This window comes from Rhinoraja longicauda, chromosome 9 (genome assembly GCF_053455715.1).
Source record: "Rhinoraja longicauda isolate Sanriku21f chromosome 9, sRhiLon1.1, whole genome shotgun sequence".
Taxonomy (NCBI): Eukaryota; Metazoa; Chordata; class Chondrichthyes; order Rajiformes; family Arhynchobatidae; genus Rhinoraja; species Rhinoraja longicauda.
This window is the reverse complement of record NC_135961.1, coordinates 64,169,011-64,190,602: the sequence shown is the minus strand read 5'-3', so window position 1 is coordinate 64,190,602 and position 21,592 is coordinate 64,169,011. Positions and strand designations below refer to the sequence as shown.

The 21,592-nt window shown below is 41.8% G+C and overlaps 1 protein-coding gene across 3 annotated transcripts in view; it reads right to left on the bottom strand.

Annotated features, from left to right (window-relative positions):
• Positions 1–21,592, bottom strand: part of slx4ip (SLX4 interacting protein) — a 95,210-nt gene that overhangs the window by 14,790 nt on the left and 58,828 nt on the right. For all 3 annotated transcript variants that reach the window (XM_078405644.1, XM_078405645.1, XM_078405646.1), the window contains one exon: positions 9,468–9,556. In XM_078405644.1, coding sequence (XP_078261770.1) covers positions 9,468–9,556 — 89 coding nt within the window. The remainder of the gene's footprint in view (positions 1–9,467; positions 9,557–21,592) is intronic.

Sequence of the window (21,592 nt, the reverse complement as noted above, 5' to 3'; positions counted from 1 at the left end):
CTGCACATTATGTGTGTGCGCCGGGACATGGAGATGGGGAAGAGAAAGATTTGATGGAAATAGGGAGAATTCTTTTTTGATTCTTGAAATATGTTCCACCATCTGAGTTAAGGGAAGATGCAGGCAGGAGTGTTGCGCTCTAAAATGGTTGTCATGGTGCCAAATTAAACTATCTGTCATCCCAATGTACATTCACAGCATGTTTCTGACATATAGTAGATATAAACAGGTTCATTGATGTGCCGTCCAGTAAGATCTGAAGTGTGTACACATACAAGATTTTGGCTCCCAACCACATCCAGAAGAGCAAGCGAACTGTCTGCCTGATGCCCATTTCACAAGCAAAACATCTCACTGCACATTCCACAAAGGATCGCAGGATATTTTACTACCTTACTAGCTACGCCATTTATTCCAGTATTTTTCTACAGTACGTACTGAAACCGTACTGGTTTAACAACTCAAATATTTTCTAGATCTTGTTCAATTCTAATTAAATGGTAATTCTAATTCTATGGACACAAGGGACTGCAGATGCTGGGACCTCGAGCAAAAAACACAAAGTGCTGGAGGATCTCGGCAGGTCAGGCAGCATCTCTGGAGAATGTAGATCGGCGACGTTTCGGGTCAGGACCTTTCTTTAGACTGATTGTAGTCAATCTGTCTGAAGAAGGGTAACAACCCAAATGTACATCTATCCATCTACAGATACAGCCTGACCTGCTGAGTTACTCCAGCACTTTGTCTCTTTTTTTTAGTTTTCAAAGCAACTTTGGTTGAAACTGTTGGCTAAATGAACCCGTTTCCAATTGTAAATAGTGTGATTCTCTCAATTTTTTCCACAGTAAATTTTTTTAACATATTTTTCTGAAATGGAAATGAGGTAATGCATGGCATTTTTTTACATTCGTAGCAATTCCTGAATAAATTATAAATGTGACACCTTTATGATTTAGTTTACTTTAGTTTAGTTTAGGGATGCAGCGTGGAAACAGGCCTTCGAGCCACTGAGGCTGTGCAGACCAGCAATCACCCATACATTATGTTCTATCGTGCACACTAGGGACAATTTACAGAAGCCAATTAACCTACAACCTGCACATCTTTAGAACGTGGGAGGAAACCTCTGCAGTCACAGGGAGAACATTCAAACTCTGTACAGACAGCACCCGTGGTCAAGATTGAACCCGGGTCTCTGGCTTTGTGAGACAGCAACTTTACTTCTGCGCTGCCCTAAAGAGTTAACACACACGAGTTCTTAAAACAAGTCGTCACAGCAAGGGTAGGTCATAAGTCGTTTCATTCTCCCTATTCCCCAGAGTAGTTTTAAGACGAAACAAAACATGAAACACATAAAATAGATGCAGAATTGTTCAATTAAAAGACTGAAGTCTGAGTCAGCCCTCGACACTGTGGGAACGGCTGAAAATTCTGCTGAAGGAATTATGTAAACTCCCTCAGGCTGGAAATGGGCCACAGAGGGAAGCTGTTGGAAGGGAAGTCAAAGGACATGACATAGAATGCAAGTCCAAGCAATCACTGAACTAATAGAGGGACGTATATCTTGTGATCTTCCGCAAGCTTAATCAGACTCTGTTTAGAAATAGTGAAGGCATAAATGAAACTCGAGTCTCTGCAACTCCTTCAAACACTAGACCACAAATGGCTTTACAAACATTTTAGTTGTTCTAGTCGTAATCCCTCCTCTAGCAACAATTAAGCAGCTTTAAGAAAAAAAGGAGCACAAGGATCGGCACAGATGTTTGTTGATCAAAAGGAATTCACTGTTCTGCTTGAAGTTCTATTTTTACTTGCTCTGATAAAAATATGGCAAAATGCTAAACATTAGATCTCGTAATTAGGTGGTCAGCATCTATTTTTGGACCATAGAAATTCTCCGTCACTCAAACCTCCATTCTACCATTTTTCCAGTGACATTTTGGGTATTTTCACAAGATCGATGTAACCAAGCCAAATCCATTGTTATATACTTACAATCATAAGAGTCAGAATCATACACCGTGAAAACAGGCCCTTCGGCCCAACTTGTCCAAGCCAACCAAGATGCTCCATCTAATCTGATCCCATTTCCCCATGTTGGCCCATAATCCTCTAAACCTTTCCTCTCCTTGTACCTGTCATAGGGTCATAAGTGATAGAAGAATTAGGCCATTCAGCCCATCAAACCCGTTAAATCTTGTCCCTCTCACCTTAAACCTATGTCCTCTGGCTCTTGATTCCTCTATTCTGGGTAAAAGATACATGTTTCTTATGTATGTATTAAAATAAAGAACAATAATTAAAGACATCTGTCAACATTAGTTTCATGTGCGTCATCTATCTTGTATGACAACTCATTTTTATTTAAATTCTCAATTTAACCTCTTGAATTTTTGCCGGAACCTTTATGGCAACAAAATGTTAAAACTTCTTCAGATAGGAGCACGACAACCACTTTAAGCTAATTAAAACAAGGGTAAGACTTTGAACTACAAACTCCGCTAGTAACCTTCAATTTAAAATGCACAGTTTGTGGAGTTTACCCCAAACGTCTTAATAAAACAAATGGAAATGCAGCAATACCCAGATTTTGCTCTGGCCGTAAGGGCAAAGCCTCTGGTTTTTGCCTTCAATTCGTACTTCACGCGGGAGTCAGCAAATTTTAAATAAAATAAATAAGTATTTATAGAATAAATAATAATTCTGGCCTCCTCCTCTGTCAGAGTGAGGCCCAGCGCAAATTGGAGGAACATCACCTCATATTTTGCTTGGGCAGCTTACACCCCAGCGGAATCCCTCGTGGGATAAATAAAGTATTGTATGACTATTGACTTCTCTAACTTCAAGCAACCCTTGCTTTCCCTCTATCTTCGTCCTTCCCCCTTCCTAATTCTTCCCTAATTAAATGTTATCTCTGAATGTTTCGTTGTCACCTTTTCCCAGCTAACAATGATATGTTCTACATTTTCTTTGGACATCCCCTTTGATTATCTTATTTTCACACCTTTACACTTCCTTATCTCTGTGTCTCCCTCTCCTCTGACTCTCAGTCCGAAGAAGGGCCTCCATCCGAAACACCACCCATTCCTTCTCTCCAGAGATGCTGCCTGTCCCGCAGAGTTACTCCAGCATTTTGTGTCTATCTTCGGTGTAAACCAGCATCTGCAGTCCATTACTACACAATTCTTTTTAAGTGCTGTGGAAAGAAACTAGTTCGAAGAAGCCAGAAGAGGAGGGAATTTACAGGCAGAACATAGCGTGAAAGGCATTCTGCAGTAAAGGAAGTGGGTGAGGTTTGGTCGTGAAGATTAATGTTCATGTAAAGCAAGCCGTGACGTATCACAGCCTTAATTGACAAATTTCAGACACAACAATGTTATTTAATACTAACAGTGAATGAAGTGATTACAGTAAGATGATGGAACAAGTTCCAAATACACACTATGCATCTGATTAAAAACTGCAGCGACTTCTCAACTTTAAAATAAATATTGATAGGGAATATACTGCTTTGTTTCATAGAAACATAGAAAATAGGTGCAGGAGTAGGCCATTCGGCCCTTCGAGCCTGCACCGCCATTCAATATGATCATGGCTGATCATCCAACTCAGTCTCCCGTACCTGCCTTCTCTCCATGCTCCCGATCCCTTTAGCCACAAGGGCCACATCTAACTCCCTCTTAAATATAGCCAATGAACTGGCCTCAACTACCTTCTGTGGCAGAGAATTCCACAGATTCACCACGCTATGTGGTGAAAAAACTTTCTCACCTCGGTCCTAAAAGACTTCCCCCTTATCCTTAAACTGTGACCCCAGTTTCCAGTACAGATTCCTGGTTAAAGGCGGGAAGATAAATATATTTTGAGATTAACAATAGTCAATAAGTCAAGAAAATTTAAATTATATTTTATCTGTAAAGGAAGATTGCTCAATATAATAACCTAAAATAGATTCACAGATCCAAGAATTAATAATAAGCAATCGGTCAAGAAAATTTTAATTATATTTTATTTGTAAGGGAAGTATATAATAACCTAAAATAAATTCACATATCCAAGCAAGGGCTTCAATTTCAAAGCAATGTATCATAGAAAAATTACAAAGAGCATGACCTTACTTCTCCGACTTAAACATCTTTTCTAATAGGAACAGCCATTGTTACTTAATATACTTCAAGCAGCAACTTGAGCTGGTTATTTTGAAACTGCTGAATTATGAAGAGACTAAAAATTAGATAAGACGTGAAAACAGAAATAAGAGTTGAGGACCAAACTGAAAGCAATGAAACTGCAATAGTTCATTGCATTGCAGGCAGAATATTAAATACATGTTACCTATTGATTTGTACGTGTGTCAAAGGTTATGGGGAGAAGGCAGGAGAATTGGGTTGAGAGGGAAAAATAGGTAGGACAAATCAAAATAGGACGTACAGGGTAAATGGTAGGGAATTGAGGAATGCAGTGGAACAGAGGGATCTGGGAATAACTGTGCATTGTTCCCTGAAGGTGGAATCTCATGTGGATAGGGTGGTGAAGAAGGCGTTTGGTATGCTTGCCTTTATAAATCAGAGCATCGAGTATAGAAGTTGGGATGTAATGTTGAAATTGTACAGGGCATTGGTGAGGCCGAATCTGGAGTATGGTGTGCAGTTCTGGTCGCCAAATTATAGGAAGGATGTCGACAAAATGGAGAGGGTACAGAGGAGATTTACTAGAATGTTGCCTGGGTTTCAGCACTTAGGCTACAGAGAGAGGTTGAACAGGTTGGGTCTTTATTCTTTGGAGCGTAGAAGGTTGAGGGGGGACTTGATAGAGGTTTTTAAAATTATGAGAGGGACGGACAGAGTTGACGTGGGTAGGCTTTTCCCTTTGAGAGTGGGGAAGATTCCAACAAGGGGACATAGCTTCAGAATTGAGGGACAAAGGTTTAGGGGTAACATGAGGGGGATCTTCTTTACTCAGAGGGTTGTGGCTGTATGGAATGGGCTTCCGGTGGAAGTGGTGGAGGCTGGCTCGATTTTATTATTTAAGAGAAAATTGGATAGGTATATGGATAGGAGGGGATTGGAGGGTTATGGTCTGAGTGCAGGTAGATGAGACTAGGTCAGGGAGAATGGTCGGCGTGGACTGGTAGGGCCGGACAGGCCTGTTTCCATGCTGTAGTTGTTATATGTTATATGTTATATGTTATAGATCAGCCATGATTGATCAAAATACCGTGGAAACAGGCTATTCAGCCCAACTTGCCCATGCTGACCAAGATGCCCCATCTACACTAGTCCCACCTGCTGTGTTAGGCCAATATCCCTCTAAACCTTTCCAATCCATGTACCTGTCCAAACTTCTTTTAAATGTTGTTATAATACCTGCCTCAACTACCTCCTCTGGCAGCTCTCAACTACGTCCTCTGGCAGCTCGTCTGATATACCCACCACCCTCTATGTGAACAAGCTGCCCCTCAGGTTCCCCTCTCGCTTTGAACTTATGTCCTCTGGTTCTTGATTCCTCCACTCTTCACAATCTGCAATTGTTCAAACCTGTCTCACACCTTCTGCTTTCATCTCTGGCCTTTGTTCCAATCATCTGCCCATCAACCCCCCCACCCCCCACCTATATCCACCTTGTACTTGCCAGGTTTTGTCCTGCCTCTCCCCTTTACCACCTTTCTTCACAACAATTCACGTTAATGCCAATTGTGAGCTGTTTATACACATCTGACCAGAACCCCACCTAATTCACTGACTGAACGAAGATGAGGCCCAGTCTGAATTTGGCACGGACATTATAATTGGCTGACGAGACCAACCTCTCTACTGATTAGTAGAAACAAGGATCTGCAAATTCTGGTTAACATACAAAAGGGACACAAAGTGCTGGAGTAACTCAGCAGATTAGGCAGCATCTCTGGAGAACATTGATAGGGTACATCTAGGGACAGCAGTAATGGACACCAACAGCTATGCTTTGCCAGGCCGACCCTGCAACGTTGCCAGGACAACGGACCTTCATGGCCTAGTTAAGAACCCTGCACATACAATAACTATGTGGGCGGCACGGTGGCGCAGCGGTAGAGTTGCTGCCTTACAGCGAATGCAGCACCGGAGACTCAGGTTCGATCCTGACTATGGGTGCTGTACTGTACGGAGTTTGTACGTTCTCCCCGTGACCTGCGTGGGTTTTCTCCGGGACCTTCGGTTTCCTCCCACACTCCAAAGACGTACAAGTTTGTAGGTTAATTGGCTGGGCAAATGTAAAAATTGTCCCTAGTGGGTGTAGGATAGTGTTAATGTGCGGGGATTGCTGGGCGGCGCGGACCCGGTGGGCCGAAGGGCCTGTTTCTGCACTGTATCTCTAAATCTAAAAATCTAAACTGGGACTTGAAAATGGCACCAACCCTGGCGACTATTGTATTCTGTCCCAGTGTACTATTTCTATACACTTATACTATATCTAAGATGTGTTTATGTACAGTAATACTGGTACTGAACTGTATACAAAATAGAATTTCACTGTACTTTAGTACATGTGACAATAAAGTGCCATTGAACCATTGATTCTACACTCTACTGATCACTTATTCACAGATCTGAAGTAGCTCTGCCATCTTAACAAGAAATCCGAGGGGATTTTTAAAACATGAAAATGTAAAGGATCATCTGGTGAATGCTCCCGAACCCACTGGTGCCTTGGGCATTAATCAGCAAACGAATTTTTCATAGCAGATTGGCTATCTTGAGAATAAAAGAGAACATATTAAGGAGTGAGATAACACAAGAGATCTTAAGCGAGATAATCCATCTGGGGAACGCTTGTCATAACAATCATAAGTAATTCCAGGTTACCTCTGCACCACCACGATTCCACAACAGGGTCGATTTAAAAATTCTATGACTAAGTGCAGAGTAAATAGCAAACATATCATTGTGGTTTTGTCTGTTCTCAGAACACTAATTTGTTTCTTTTCTTTTCAAAAAGGGTTCAGAAAACAATGAGGGCAGAATTGCGATTCAGCTGACAGATTTTAAATTCCTGATCAAGCAGTCTCTGAGTAAAGAGGCCCTCTCTTGAGCGTTCCTCAGTGAAGAATAAAACAAAAAAGGAACTGCAGGTGCTGGTTTATACCGAAGATGGACACAAAAAACAGCACCTGTAGTCGTGATTGGACCCGGGTCTCCGGTGCTGCAAGCGCTGTTAAGGCAGCAGCTCTACCGCTGCGCCACTGTGCCACCCCGTGGATTCTTAGTCAATAAAATGCATTTAAGATAGAGACTGATAGATATTTAGATATTAAGGGAATCAAGGAATATGGGGATGGTGCAGGAAAGTGGCCCAGGATAAAATAACAGCCACCAACTTGTTGGATAGTTGATTCTTGAATAGTAAGGGTGCCAGGGGTTACGGGGAGAAGGCAGGAGAATGCGGTTGAGAGGGAGAGATAGATCAGTCTTGATTGAATGGCAGAGTAGACTTGATGGGCCGAATGAACTAATGCTGCTCCAATAAATTATGAATAGGTACAAGGGAGGTGAAAGGCACACGGCTGCTTCTATTTCTTATATATTTTAGATTTAGATTTAGAGATACAGCGCGGAAACAGGCCCTTCGGCCCACCGAGTCCGCGCAGCCCAGCGATCCCCGCACATTAACACTATCCTACACCCATTAGGGACAATATTTACATTTAACCCAGTCAATTAACCTACATACCTGTACGTCTTTGGAGTGTGGGAGGAAACCGAAGATCTCGGAGAAAACCCACGCAGGTCACGGGGGGAACGTACAAACTCCGTACAGACGGCACCCGTAGTCAGGATCAAACCCAGGTCTCCGGCGCTGCATTCGCTGTAAGGCAGCAACTCTACCGCTGCGCCACCGTGCCGCAATCTTATATATTTGTAACTAGTCTTCTATTACGATACTTGCAATTGCATGAAAAAGATTTTAAAAATCTTTATTCCTTCTACTTAATCCTTGAAGTTTCGGCTTTGCTCAAGGAAGTAACTTTTATATCTACTCGATGACCTTTCTTAAGTGTGCACTTCCACTTACGTCAAGGAAGGAGGATGAAATATTTGTATATTATGTATTACATGTGTCGTGAATAAACTGTGACAGCTGTTCCTATTCAAAACAAAATATTCTTTTGCCTTCAAAACACACAGGTCATCATAACTTCCCGTTTTGATGGTCCAGATAGTATAAATTAAAACAACTGGACAAGCAACACAAGTGAAAAAACAAATAGTTATTAATTACATCAGCTTTAGACCACTTTTGTTAATCGCTGCTAAAGTCATTTCCACATGTCCTATAATTTGCCATCAACTGCATACAAAAATATTTTTCTACCCCGATGTAATTGAAGACCAAAGTACAATCAGAAACAAAATGTACCTTGAGAAAGAGCATAGAACATCGAACATTATTGGCCCTTCAGCCCACAATGCCCATGCCAAGTATGATGCCCAGTTAAAACCAATCTCCTTTGCCTGCACGTGATGAAGAACAAGAGTAAGATGTGTTCTTTTCAACTCAAATTTTAAATAAATTACAATATCTAGTATCTAGTACCAATTTAATGAATGTAAAAAGTAGGGTATACCAACAAGAAATTTCATAAGTTCAGAAGTCATAAGAACAGACGTAGGCCATTCGGCCCATTGACTCTACTCTGCAATTCAATCATGCCTGACCTTTCTTTCCCTCTCAACCCCATTCTCCTGCCTTCGCCCCATAACCTCTGACACCCGTACTAATTAAGTGCCTGTCAATCTCCGCTTTAAAAATACCCATAGATGGTCTCCACAGACGTCTGTGGCAATGAAATCCACAGATTCACCATCCTCTGGCTACATAAATTCCTCCTCATCTTTCTCAAGGTACATCTGTTTATTTTGAGGCAATGGCCTCTGGTCATAGACACTCCCACTAGTGGAAACATTCTCTCCACATTCACTATGTCCAGGCCTTTTATTATTCTAAGTTTCTATGAGATCCCCTCTCATCCTTCTAAACACCTGCGAGTACAGGCCCAGTGCTGTCAAACATTCATCAGATGTTAACCCAATCATCCCTGGGATCATTCTTGTAAACCTCCTCTGCACCCTCTTCAATGCAAGCACACCACTCCTCAAATATGGGGCTCAAAACTGCTCACAACACTATACATTTTGTCTAATTCCATTCCTAGATTGAAATTGTGCTGGGTGCGAATACAGAAAACTCTGAAATGTTACAGTTCTATTTTCAAACTGAGCTGCCACCATTACCCTCAAATTAGGACAGAAATGTCCATTTCTTTGCTATTCTGTACTGGTAGAATATTGCAGACTTTATTAATGAGAATACAACATGTTACAAATACAAATGGATGACGTTAAACATGGCTAAATATGAAGAGGTTTTGCAAAGTAATTTTATGATGTGTTTCGTTACACATCAACTGATGTAAAGATGGAAATACATACAATAATCTGTTCCATGGCCACTCTCTTCATTGGATCAGCTTCACAGGGTGTTAAACACACCACAAAACGATCAGGGAACACATTGAGTCCTAAAATGGAAAAGACAAATTTGTTCAACTAATGCTTCAATAAAAGTTCTGCATCAGAATTGGGCATGTTATATTTTAGGAAACGAGAATAAGAAAATAACTATGTACTATGTTGAACTGCATTCGGCAAATAATATAATGAACTTTCATGAATCAATTAGATTATCTGTGAATAATATTTTGGTGTGACAATTATCATGTTAGAGTTTAGAGATACAGCATGGGGACAGGTCCTTCTTCAGTCTGAAGAAGGGTCTCGACCCGAAACGTCACCCATTCCTTCTCTCCAAGATGCTGCCTGACCCGCTGAGTTACTCCAGCATTTTGAGATACCTTCGACACATATTACTGCTCTCTATTACTCACCATTTCCCAGCAACCATAGGTTCTTAAGTTCACAAGTTGTCGGTGCAGAATAGGCCATTTGGCCCATCAAGTCTACTCCGCCATTCAATCATGGCTGATCTATCTTTCCCTCAACCCCATTTTCCTGCCTTCTCCCCATAACCCCTGACACCCGTAGTAGACAAGAATCTGTCAATCTCCGTCTTAAAAATACCCAATGATTTGGTCTCCACGGCCATCTGTGGCAATGAATTCTACAGATTCACCACCCTCTGACTAAAGAAATCCCTCCTCATCTTCTTTCTAAAGGTACGTCCTTTAATTCTGAGGCAATGGCCTCTGGTCCTAAACTCTCCCACTGGTGGAAACATCGTGTCCACATCCACTCTATCCAGGCCTTTCACTATTCGGTAAGTTTCAAGCCTCGCCTCTTTCCAAACATTGGTCTTGTGTGCTTCCTTTTACTGTTCAAACGTTGAATATGTCATCTTCATTTGCTTCAATAGACAATAGACAATAGGTGCAGGAGGAGGCCATTCAGCCCTTCGAGCCAGCACCGCCATTCAATGCGATCATGGCTGATCACTCTCAATCAGTACCCCGTTCATGCCTTCTCCCCATACCCCCTCACTCCGCTATCCTTAAGAGCTCTATCCAGCTCTCTCTTGAAAGCATCCAACGAACTGGCCTCCACTGCCTTCTGAGGCAGGAAATTCCACACCTTCACAACTCTCTGACTGAAAAAGTTCTTCCTCATCTCCGTTCTAAATGGCCTACCCCTTATTCTTAAACTGTGGCCCCTTGTTCTGGACTCCCCCAACATTGGGAACATGTTTCCTGCCTCTAATGTGTCCAATCCCCTAATTATCTTATATGTTTCAATAAGATCCCCCCCCATCCTTCTAAATTCCAGTGTATACAAGCCTAATTGCTCCAGCCTTTCAACATACGACAGTCCCGCCATCGCCTCTGCAGCTCACCCCACAAAACCTCTCTAGCTCTCTGCTCCTTTCAGGCATTCCTTAAATTCATCCTATTTCATCACTTATCTCCCCGCCCCACTTGATCTTATGGCTTACATCAAATTTTATTGGACCCAATTTCTGTTAAAATTGCTGTACAATTGAAAGTTGTTGCTATGAAACAACAACTACACTGGTTATTCAACATTTAAAAAAAAGCTTATGTAATATATAAAAACTGCAGATGCTTGTTAATACACACAGAGAGAAACAAGATGCTGGAGTAATTCAGCGCATCTGGAGAAAGTGGATTCGGTGATGTTTCGGGTAAGGACCCTTCCAAAAAACCTCTCCGTAAAGCTCTCCATTTAATGGGAATTTTACAATGGTTCCAGTCGCCTTTAGTGATCCACCTAATAACCCTTCCTCCTCACCCTGTACAACCAGATATTAATTCGTAGTCAGAATATGTCAAAAACTTCAACCCATAGAGTATAGAAATGAACAGCATGGGATCAGGCCCAAATTGTCTGCACCGAACATAATGCCAAGATAAACTAATCTCATCTGCCTTCACACGATCCATTCAATTTACCATTCCCAATATGCAAGACGACAAAATTTAACCATATTAATCCTCCCAATTAAAATTCTGACTAAGTGGGGAAGGAAAAATTCTACTTGTTCATTGAAGATATTTAAAATAGAAATTAAGGCTCTATAACTGAGCTTGTGAAATAATTCCCACTGCAATTTAGAATTTCTCTCAGAAAACCACAGGTTTAAGGTGAAAGGGGAAAGAACTAATAAAGGAATTCGAGAGGCAACATTTTATACAAAGGGTTTGAGTGTACGGAACAAGCTGTCAGAGGAGGTAGTTGTGGCAGGTACTATATCAACATTTAAAATACACATTTGGACAGGTATATGAATAGGAAAGGTTTGCAGGGATCATGGGCCAAACACAGGCAGGTGGGGACTAGTGTACATGGGGTATCGTGGTCGGTATGAGCAAGTTGAGCCGAAGGGCTTGTTGCAAGCTGCACGACTCTAAACCAAAAAACTAACAGTACAAGTATCAGGGCGGCATGGTGACGTAGCGGTAGAGCTACTGCCTTACAGCGCCAGAGAACCGGGTTCGATCCTGACTGCAGGTGCTATCAGTATGGAGGTTGTACGTTCTCCCCACAACCGCGTGGGTTTTTCCCGAGGTCTTTGATTTCCTCCCACGCTCCAAAGTTTGTAATTGGCTTGGTATAATTGGCTTGGTATAAATGTAAATTGTCCCTGGTGTGTGCAGGATAGTGTTAGTGGGCGGGATCGCTGGTCGGTACAGACTCGGTGGGCCGAAGGGCCTGCTCCCGCGCTGTATCTCTAAACTAGAGATCAATTCCAAAGCATCAATTCCAAAGCAGTTAGAGGACAAGTATCCTATTAAACAAAGGATGGTTTGTAGAATGAGGAAGCCCTCAGCGATAAGTAATCTTAATTTCTTGTTCCTTCACCATATTTCACATACTGTGGGAGTCTGAACAAGCAGTTCAGGGGGAGGAGGATGACCTACTTGCTTAGAGTCAGAACAGACCCAGCTAAAAGCAGATAATTCTTGGCTCAGGCCTCCCAGATAGCATCTGGTAAAATAATAAAAAATATTTGAGTAGCAAGCTGAAATGGAGCAGTCTACTTTTGACTCTCAAGATAAACACAGAAGGTAGGAGAAGGTAGAAGAATGGCTCTTGGCAATACTTTGAATGCTATTGACGCAAACGGATAATGCAAATTTCAATATTAAAGGAAAATTTAGATTCCAGTTAATCAAAAGTGGTTTGCGGTGGGAAATGCTGCAGTTATAAGACAGCTCTGCACAGGGAGCCTAGACCTGTAATCTCCATCAATAAGTTCCCACACCAACAAATACGAATGCACTAGTTGAGCTGATCTGGCACCACAGAGGCCCTGCGGTAGAGTTGCTGCCTCACAGCGCCACAGGCCCGAGTTCGATCCTGACTACGGGTGCTGTCGGTACAAAATTTGTGACTGCATGGGTTTTTCCCGGGTGCTCCAGTTTCCCCCCACTCCAAAGACGTACAAGTTTGTAGGTTAATTGGCGTTGGTAAAATTGTAAATAGTTTCTAGTGTGTAGGATAGTGTTAGTGCATGAGGTGATAGCTGGTCGGCACGGGCTTGTTGGGCCGAAGGACCTGTTTCAACACACTGTATCCAAAGTCTGAAGTCTAATTAAATGAAGCAAGGTGCTGGAGGAACTCAGCAGGTCAGGCAGCATTTGTGGAGGGAATGGACAGGTGTCTTTTCTGGTCAGAACCCTTCTTTAGAAGAAGTGTTCCTGACTGAAATATCAGGTGTGTCTATTTCCTCCACAGATGCTGACTGACCCGCTGAATTCCTCTAACACATTGATTTTAGCTCAATATTATAGCATCTGAAGTTTCTTGTGCATCTAAATGAAGAAAATAGTTAGCCTGATTGTACATTTGAGAACCGTGGGCAGGATAATAAGGTTCAGTGCAAGAACAGTAAAGAGTGAATGGAGAAACAAGACACTTAACTTAAAGAAAGCAAATTAGTAAAATGAACAAGGGATCATGCTTTTATTAAGTGAAAGTACTCCTTGGCAAATAAGACCAGATCAGCATTGAGATATATTTACAATGCGGTCAGGAAATGTACAACTTAAGTACGAATGAATGAAAAACTGATGGAAGCTTGAGATTCCATGAATGAATTATTCCATCAAATATGAAATGTAAGTGCTATGGAGCAAATACTTACAGCAAAGGTCAGGACTAGTATGTACATTGGAATGGAATAAAAGGCAAACTAAATAAACTAAAATAAATTATGCAGCTGCTAGAGCTGCTGCCACACAGTGCCAGATACCCAGGTTCGATCCTGACCTCAGGTACTGCCTGTGTGGAGTTTGCACGTTCCCCCTGTGATCGTGTAGATTTCCTCTTGGTGCTCCAGTTTCCTTCCACATCCTAAAGATGTGCAGGTTTGTTGCTTAATTGACCTCTGCAAATTGACTAAGGAAGTTGGGAGTAGGGGATCTTTAAACTGAACTAAAAATAACAAAACAGAATGAGGAAATGGAAAGATTTTCTGCAGGTATTTTAAATCCTAAGAGAATCCTTGAATCACTGAAATATACAGCATGGAAGCAGGCCCCTCAACCCACAGAGGCCATGCTGATCATCGACCACCCATTTACACTAGTTCTATGTTATCCCACTTTCTCATCCCGATACACGAGGGGCAATTTACAGAGGCCAATTAGCCTACAAACCTCCATGGCTTTGGGATGTGGGAGAAAACCCACGCAGTCACTGGGAGAAAGTGCAAACTCCACACAGACAGCAGCCAATGTCAGAATCCATCCCTGATTTTGTGTGGCAGCGGCTCTACCAGCTGTGCAGGGTAGCAATCTTGACAACAACAAGACCTGGAGAGGGTGCAGGCAGCAAAGTGGCGCAGCGGTCGAGTTGCTGCCTCACAGCGCCAGAGACCATGGTTCGATCCTGATTATGGGTGCTGCCTATACAGAGTTTGTACGTTCTCTCTGTGACTGTGTGGGTTTCTTCCAGGTGATCCAGTTTCCCAAAGACGTACAGGTTTATTAGGTTAATTGGCCGGTAAAAATTGTAAATTGTCCCTAGTTTGTAGGATTGTGTTAGTGTACAAAGATCACTGGTCGGCACAAACTCGGTGGGCCGAAGGGCCTGTTTCCCTGCTGTAATTCTAAACTAAACTATATAAAACGAAACTTTTTAATAGTGTACTGACCACCCTACCAACCAACTCAACACCCATTCCAAGAAAGAAATGGTTAACAAAATTAACATTCTGGTTTTGTAAATTAACAGGTGAAGAAAATTAAAGAATTGTTCTGAAAACAGTGAGGAACAGTAAGGAACTAAAGAAATGACAATTATTCATGTTGAAATTAAATGCATCTATTTTAATTAAAAAAACATTTCCGATCAGTTGCTTTTATTTTTGGTATTAATTCAACATGGAGAACAATCTTATTTGATTGATAACTTGGCAACAGATCATCACCAGTTAACCATCTGTTAAGCATTACAGCATGACAACATACCTTCATTCCGGCACATTATAAAATATTATCTAAATTATCATGATGCATTCACTGTTAAAAATGTCACAAATAAAATTCAGACATCACACCCCGTTTAGTAGATATACCTTGAAGTTTGTTTAAACTTACAATTACTATACTACTTATTACTTGTACGGTGACATTTTACAAGTTATGTCCAGCTAGTCTTTATATCAAAGTTCAGATCTTCATATTAGCCAGATAAATGATACTAGATAACTCCCCACCGACTCCAGTACCTTTCCTGTGCTCATCCCCTATCCCGAAACACACCATTTCTCCCAATATACACACCTTCATTTCTCTTTTCCAGCTCTCCTTCCCCTACTACAATCAATCTGAAGAAGGGGTGAGGGGTGATCTTATAGAGGTGTATAAAACCATGAGAGGAATACCTCTGTTAGACGCACCGAGTAGGGGAATCGAGAACCAGAGGACATTGGTTTAAGAAGGTGAAGGGGGAAAAGATTGAATAGGAATCTGAGGGGTAACCTTTTCCACACAAAGGGTTGTGTGTGTGTGGAACGAGCTGCCAGAGGAGGTAGTTGAGGTTGGGACTATTGCAATGTTTAAGAAACATTTACATAGGTACATGGGTAGGATAGGTTTAGAGGGATATGGGGCAAACAGAGTCAGGTGGGACTAGTGTAGATGGGACATGTTTGTTGGTGTGAGGTGGTTGGGCCTGTATCCACACTGTGACTCTGTGTAACTTGAAACATCACCTATCCATTGTTTCCACAGATGCTGCATGACCTCCTGAGTTATTCCAGCATGTTGTGTTTTGCTCAAGATTTCAGCATCTTGTTTCAGTTCGTTTGTGTCTCTACCATATATCGTTCTTATTAATAGAAAAAAAGGATATCATACACCAGGAACATGTTTGTTTAGGCCTACATCGCATGTGGTTGTAGCACAGAAAAACAAATGTCAAGTCAAACCCAATTCAGACACAATGTACGAAAAAGACACAAAGTGAAGGCGTAACTCAGCGGGTCATGCAGCATTTCTGGAGACCCAAGATCTTTAGCTGAAATGTCAACTCTGTTCTTCTTTCCACTGCATGATTTACTGAGTGTTTCGAGCATCTTCAGTTTTGGTTTCAGGTTACCAGCATCTGCAGATCCTTTGTATTTTCACAAAGAAACCGCTTATGTTAAAAATAACTCAATAGAAAAGATATCTGGTTCTCTTTTGCTGCAGATTTTTGGCTGTACTGGTATCTACCCATATTTGAGAATCTGAGGTTTCAATGGAATAAACTTTGTCTCCTTTTCATTTTATAATTATTCAGGTTAAGCTAACAATCTCTGACCTCAATAAATTAATGTTTAATAAGATACACTCAGGTGGGTATATGGAGCAAGCTACCAGAGGTGGTAGTTAAGGCAGGAACTATAAGAGCATTTAAAAGACACTTGGATAAATACAAGGACAGGAAAGGTTTAGAGAGATATGGGCCCACTGCAGGCAAATAAGACTAGCTTACATGGGGCATCTTAGTTGGCATGGACAAGTTGGGCTGTGGGGCCTGTTTCCATGCAGTACGACTTTATGATTCCATGACAATATTTCTCTATTATTTTAACATTGGCACTGTCTCAATTATCTCAAATAAGCTTCTCTGAAATGGAGCCCAGAGTAATATCAAAGGAAACCATTATGTATCCATCTATTAAATGCAAAGAGAAATACAGGAACGTGCATATTTTTAATTAACAATTTGATGCTGAAGCCTGTAAAAGTAATCTTACGAATTAATCATTGATCGTGAATCATTATGTATTTTCTAAATGTGTTTTGATTATGAAATTGTTTTAATACGTGTTGATAGCAATCACAATGTGTTTTCTTGGATATTTTATCTAAGGAAATTTCAAATGCAAGAGATCTTAAAAAATAGAGCATAGTGGTTTAGAACCTGCATCAAAGCTGAATCTATTAGCATGTTCCCTTGGGTATCCTCTGCCTTTCAAACTCAACTTATTCAGTGTAGATGAAATCTAATTCTTTCATTATTAAAGAACTCTTCCCTACAAGTTTACTCTTTGCCAAAGTAATACATTTCCATTGTCGAGCATTGTAACATTAGGTATCGCTTGAATAATCCTCTCCTGAATTCTTTCCAGAGATTTGTTATCTTTCATGATGAGAAAGAACCAAAACTGAGCAGGGTGTCCTATCTGTGTATATCATAACAACTATATTCACTTTTGCAACAAACAAAGTTCCATCGTGATCTTGACCTGTTTGATTGAAAGACACAGCGTAGAAACAGGCCCTTCGACCCACCCAGTCCATGCCACCAGTTCACCCTAGTTTTAGGTTATCCCACTTTCTCATCTTTAGGATGTGGGAGGAATCCAGAGCACCTGGAGGAAACCCACATGGTCGCAGAGAGGAGATGCAGAATCCACAGAGACAGCGCCCAAGGTCAAGATCAAACCCGGGTCTCTGGCGCTTTGAGGCAGCAGCCTACCAGCTATGCTACTATGCCGCCCTAAAGGAGGATGCAAAGTCTTTTAAACCATCGGCACTTTATAGGGCTTCCACCTAAATCTGACCTGCACCTTTCCTCAATCGTTTTATGCAGTCATTCAATGGCATTCTTCCATTTTATATTATAGTGTGGGGTTTGACAGCTAAGAACTAGTTCTTGGTCCAGTGTGAATACCATTTCTTTTTTCCATATGCAACCACGTTTTGATTTTGCCTGCCAGTGATATGACCCAAGTGCCGCTTTATTCAACAGTTAACACTTCTCTTCCCCTAGACACCACCCTGCTCTTGAATTAGTTATTCCTTTTCCATCCACTGTGCCAAACATATATATAATATATATATATATATATAAAATATATATTTATATGTGTGCGTATCTGCACTGTATCTCTAAACTAAACTTAACTAAAATGCTTGAGTAACTCATTGGGTCAAGCAGGATCTCTGGAGAAAAGGAATCGGTGACGCTTTGGATCATAGATGCATAGATACATAGACAATAGGTGCAGGAGTAGGCCATTCGGCCCTTCGAGCCAGCACCGCCATTCAATGTGATCATGGCTGATCATCCACAATCAGTACCCCGTTCCTGCCTTCTCCCCATATCTCTTGATTCTGTTAGCGCTAAGAGCTCTATCTGACTCTCCTTTGAACGCATCCAGTGAATCAGCCTCCACTGCCTTCTGAGGCACAGAATTCCCCAAATTCCCTGCTCTCTGTGTGAAAATGTTTTTCCTCATCTCAGTTCTAAATGGCCGACCCCTTATTCTTAAACTGTGGCCCATAGTTCTGGACTCCCCCAACATCGGGAGCATGTTTCCTGTATCTAGCATGTCCAATCCCTTAATAACTTTATATGTTTCTATAAGATCCCCTCTCATCCATCTAAATTTCAGTGAATACAAGCCCAGTCGCTCCATTCATTCATCATATGATAGTCCCGCCATCCCGGAAATTAACCTAGTGAACCTACACTGCCTCTCTCAATAGCAAGAATGTCCTCAAATTGGGAGACCAAAACTGCACACAATACTCCAGGTGTGGTCTCACCAGGGCCCTGTGCAACTGCAGAAGGACCTCTTTGCTCTTTTATTCCACTCCTCTCGTTATGAAGGCCAACATGCCATTGGCTTTCTCCACTGCCTGCTGTACCTGCATGCTTCCTTTTGTTTTTGCATGTGCTCCCTGTGACTGTAAGTTTCCTCCGGATGCTCTGGTTTCCTCCTACACTAGAGACACGTGGATTTGAAGGCTAATTAGCCCCGAGCGCATAGGATAGAGTTAGTGGACGGGGTGATCGGTGGTCAGCACGGACTCGGTGGGCTGAATGGCCCGTTTCTTTCCAGGCTGCATCTCTAAACTATGTGTCTGCTAAACTAAGCAGGCAGCTAAACGTTTACAATTCCAAAAATTAATATTTTTCCACTTTGCAAATGAATCCGAACTTCCTGTTAAAACTTAATTTTGGATAACTTGAGCTGTTCACAAGATTAATTCGAAGATAGATCCAAAGAATAACTACTCCGCTGAATACAAGCTACCTCACTCAATGCCAAGTGCAAGCTGTTGGAGATGAGTCACTTTAAGCTTAATCCTCTCAATTCTGAGACGACTTGAAATTCTCAACATACTCAGAATTAAGCAGCAAAAAATAGTCACAGAAAAATAATCCATTTATACATATATATATATATATATATATATATACTCCAGTTTTCTCATGGGAAATTAGTTAACTATTTCCATTAGATTTGCACAGATGAGCAGCCTTAGCCAGAGAGTCCAAAGCATTCACGCACAAATGAACTATGTTTTCATTAAGGTATCACAAAATGCTGGAGTAACTCAGCGGGTCAGGCAGCATCTCAGGAGAGAAGGAATGGGTGACGTTTCGGGTCGAGACCCTTCTTCAGACATTTTCCATTAAGCAACTTCACCAATAATAATTATATTAAAATGGAACCAGAAAGTAGACCTTCAAATTCAGCTCGATTACAGAGTAGAGTAGTTGGGAGGTCGTGTTGCAGTTGTACAAGGTATTGGTCAGGCTGCGTTTAGAGTCAGGCTGTGTTCAGTTCTGGGCGCCACGCGAGAGGAAAGAGGGTCTCAAGCTTGGAAAGGGTACACAGTAGATTTACGAGAACGTTGCCTGGACTCGAGGGTGTGAGCTATAGGGATGAGGTTGAGCAGGCTAGGATTCAATTCCTTGGAGCGCAGGAGGATGAGGGGTGATCTGAAAGAGGTGCATGAAATCATGAGAGGAATAGATTGGGTAGAGTCTCATGCCCAGAGTAGGTGAATCGAGGACCGGACATAGGTTTAAGGTGAAGGGGAAAAGATGTAATAGGAATCTGAGGAGTAACCTTTTCCACACAAAGGGTGGTGGGTGTATGGAACGAGCTGCCAGAGGAGGTAGTTGAGGCTGGGACTATTCCAACGTTTAAGAAACAGTTGGACAGGTACATGGATAGAACAGGTTTGGATGGGATATGGACCAAACGCGGGCAGGTTGGACTAGTGTAGCTGGGACATGTGTGGGCAAGTTGGGCCGAAGGACCTTTTTCCATGCTGAATCACTCTATGACTCGATGCTTAAGTATTAGAACACGACTGCAAACATCAAATGCACCACAAATAATTAAAAATACATTTCGGGACAGGTTTTGTAGACTTGCCATATGTTCAAAGGTCTTTTGTGGTCACGTGTACCAATTAAGGTACAGTGATATGCGAATTACCATACAGCCTTACTAATAAAGCAGCAATTCGCACAACGACATAAAAGTTAACATAAACATCCACCACAACGGATTCCCCACATTCCTCACTGTGATGGAAGGCAATAAAGTCTAAACTTCTTCCCTTATTTAAGGCAGAGATAGATTCTTGATTTCTTTCAGTGACTGATGTACTAGGACACCCAGGTCTCGTTGTACTTCCCCTTTTCCTAACCTGACACCATTCAGAAAATAATCTGCCTTCCAGTTCTTGCCTCCAAAGTGGATAACCTCACATTTATCCACATTATACTGCATCTGCCCAATCACCCAACCTGTCCAAGTCACTCTGCATCCTCATAGCATCCTCTTCACAGTACACACTGCCATCCAGCTTTGTATCATCTGTAAATTTCCTAATGTTACTTTTAATCCCTTCATCTAAACCATTAATGTATATTGTAAATAACTGCGGTCCCAGCACCGAGCCTTGCAGCACCCCACAATGTCAGTGCCTGCCATTCTGAAAGTGACCTGTTAATCCCTACTCTTTGTTTCCTGTCTGCGAACCAATTTTCCATCCATGTCAATACCCAACCCCCAATACCATGTGCTCTAATTTTGCCCACTAATCTCTCGTGTGGGACCTAATCAAAAGCTTTCTGAAAGTCCAGGTACACTACATCCACTGGCTCTCCCTTATCCATTTTACTTGTTACATCCTCAAAGAATTTCAGAAGATTTGTCAAGCATGATTTCTGGACTGTTCCTGTTACTGCTATCCAAATGCGCCGCTATTGCATCTTTGATAATCGACTCCAACATTTCCCCCACCACCAATGTCAGGCTAACTGGTCTATAATTCGCTGCTTTCTCTCTCCCTCCTTTCTTGAAAAGTGGGATAACATTAACTACCCTCCAATCCACAGGAACTGATCCAGAATCTATAGAACTTTGGAAAATGATCGCCAATGCATCCACGATTTCTAGAGCCACTTCCTTGAGCACCCTGGGATGCAGACCATCAGGCCCTGGGGATTTATCAGCCTTCAGTCCCATCAGTCCACCCAACACCATTTCCTTACTAATGTGAATTTCCTTCAGTTCCTCCGTCACCCTAGGTCCTCTGTCCCCTAGCACATCTGGGAGAATGTTTGTGTCTTCCTTAGTGAAGACAGAACCAAATGACCTGTTCATCTTGTCTGCCATTTCCTTGTTCCCCATAATAATATCCTTCTTCCTTTTAACGTGAGTTGAGTTCAGCATGGGTGCAGGAGGTAGCCCCAATGCAGTTGTCAATGCAGCAGAGATACATTGATGGAAAGAAGGGTCCCGACCCGAAACGTCACCTTTTCCTTGTCCCCAGAGATGC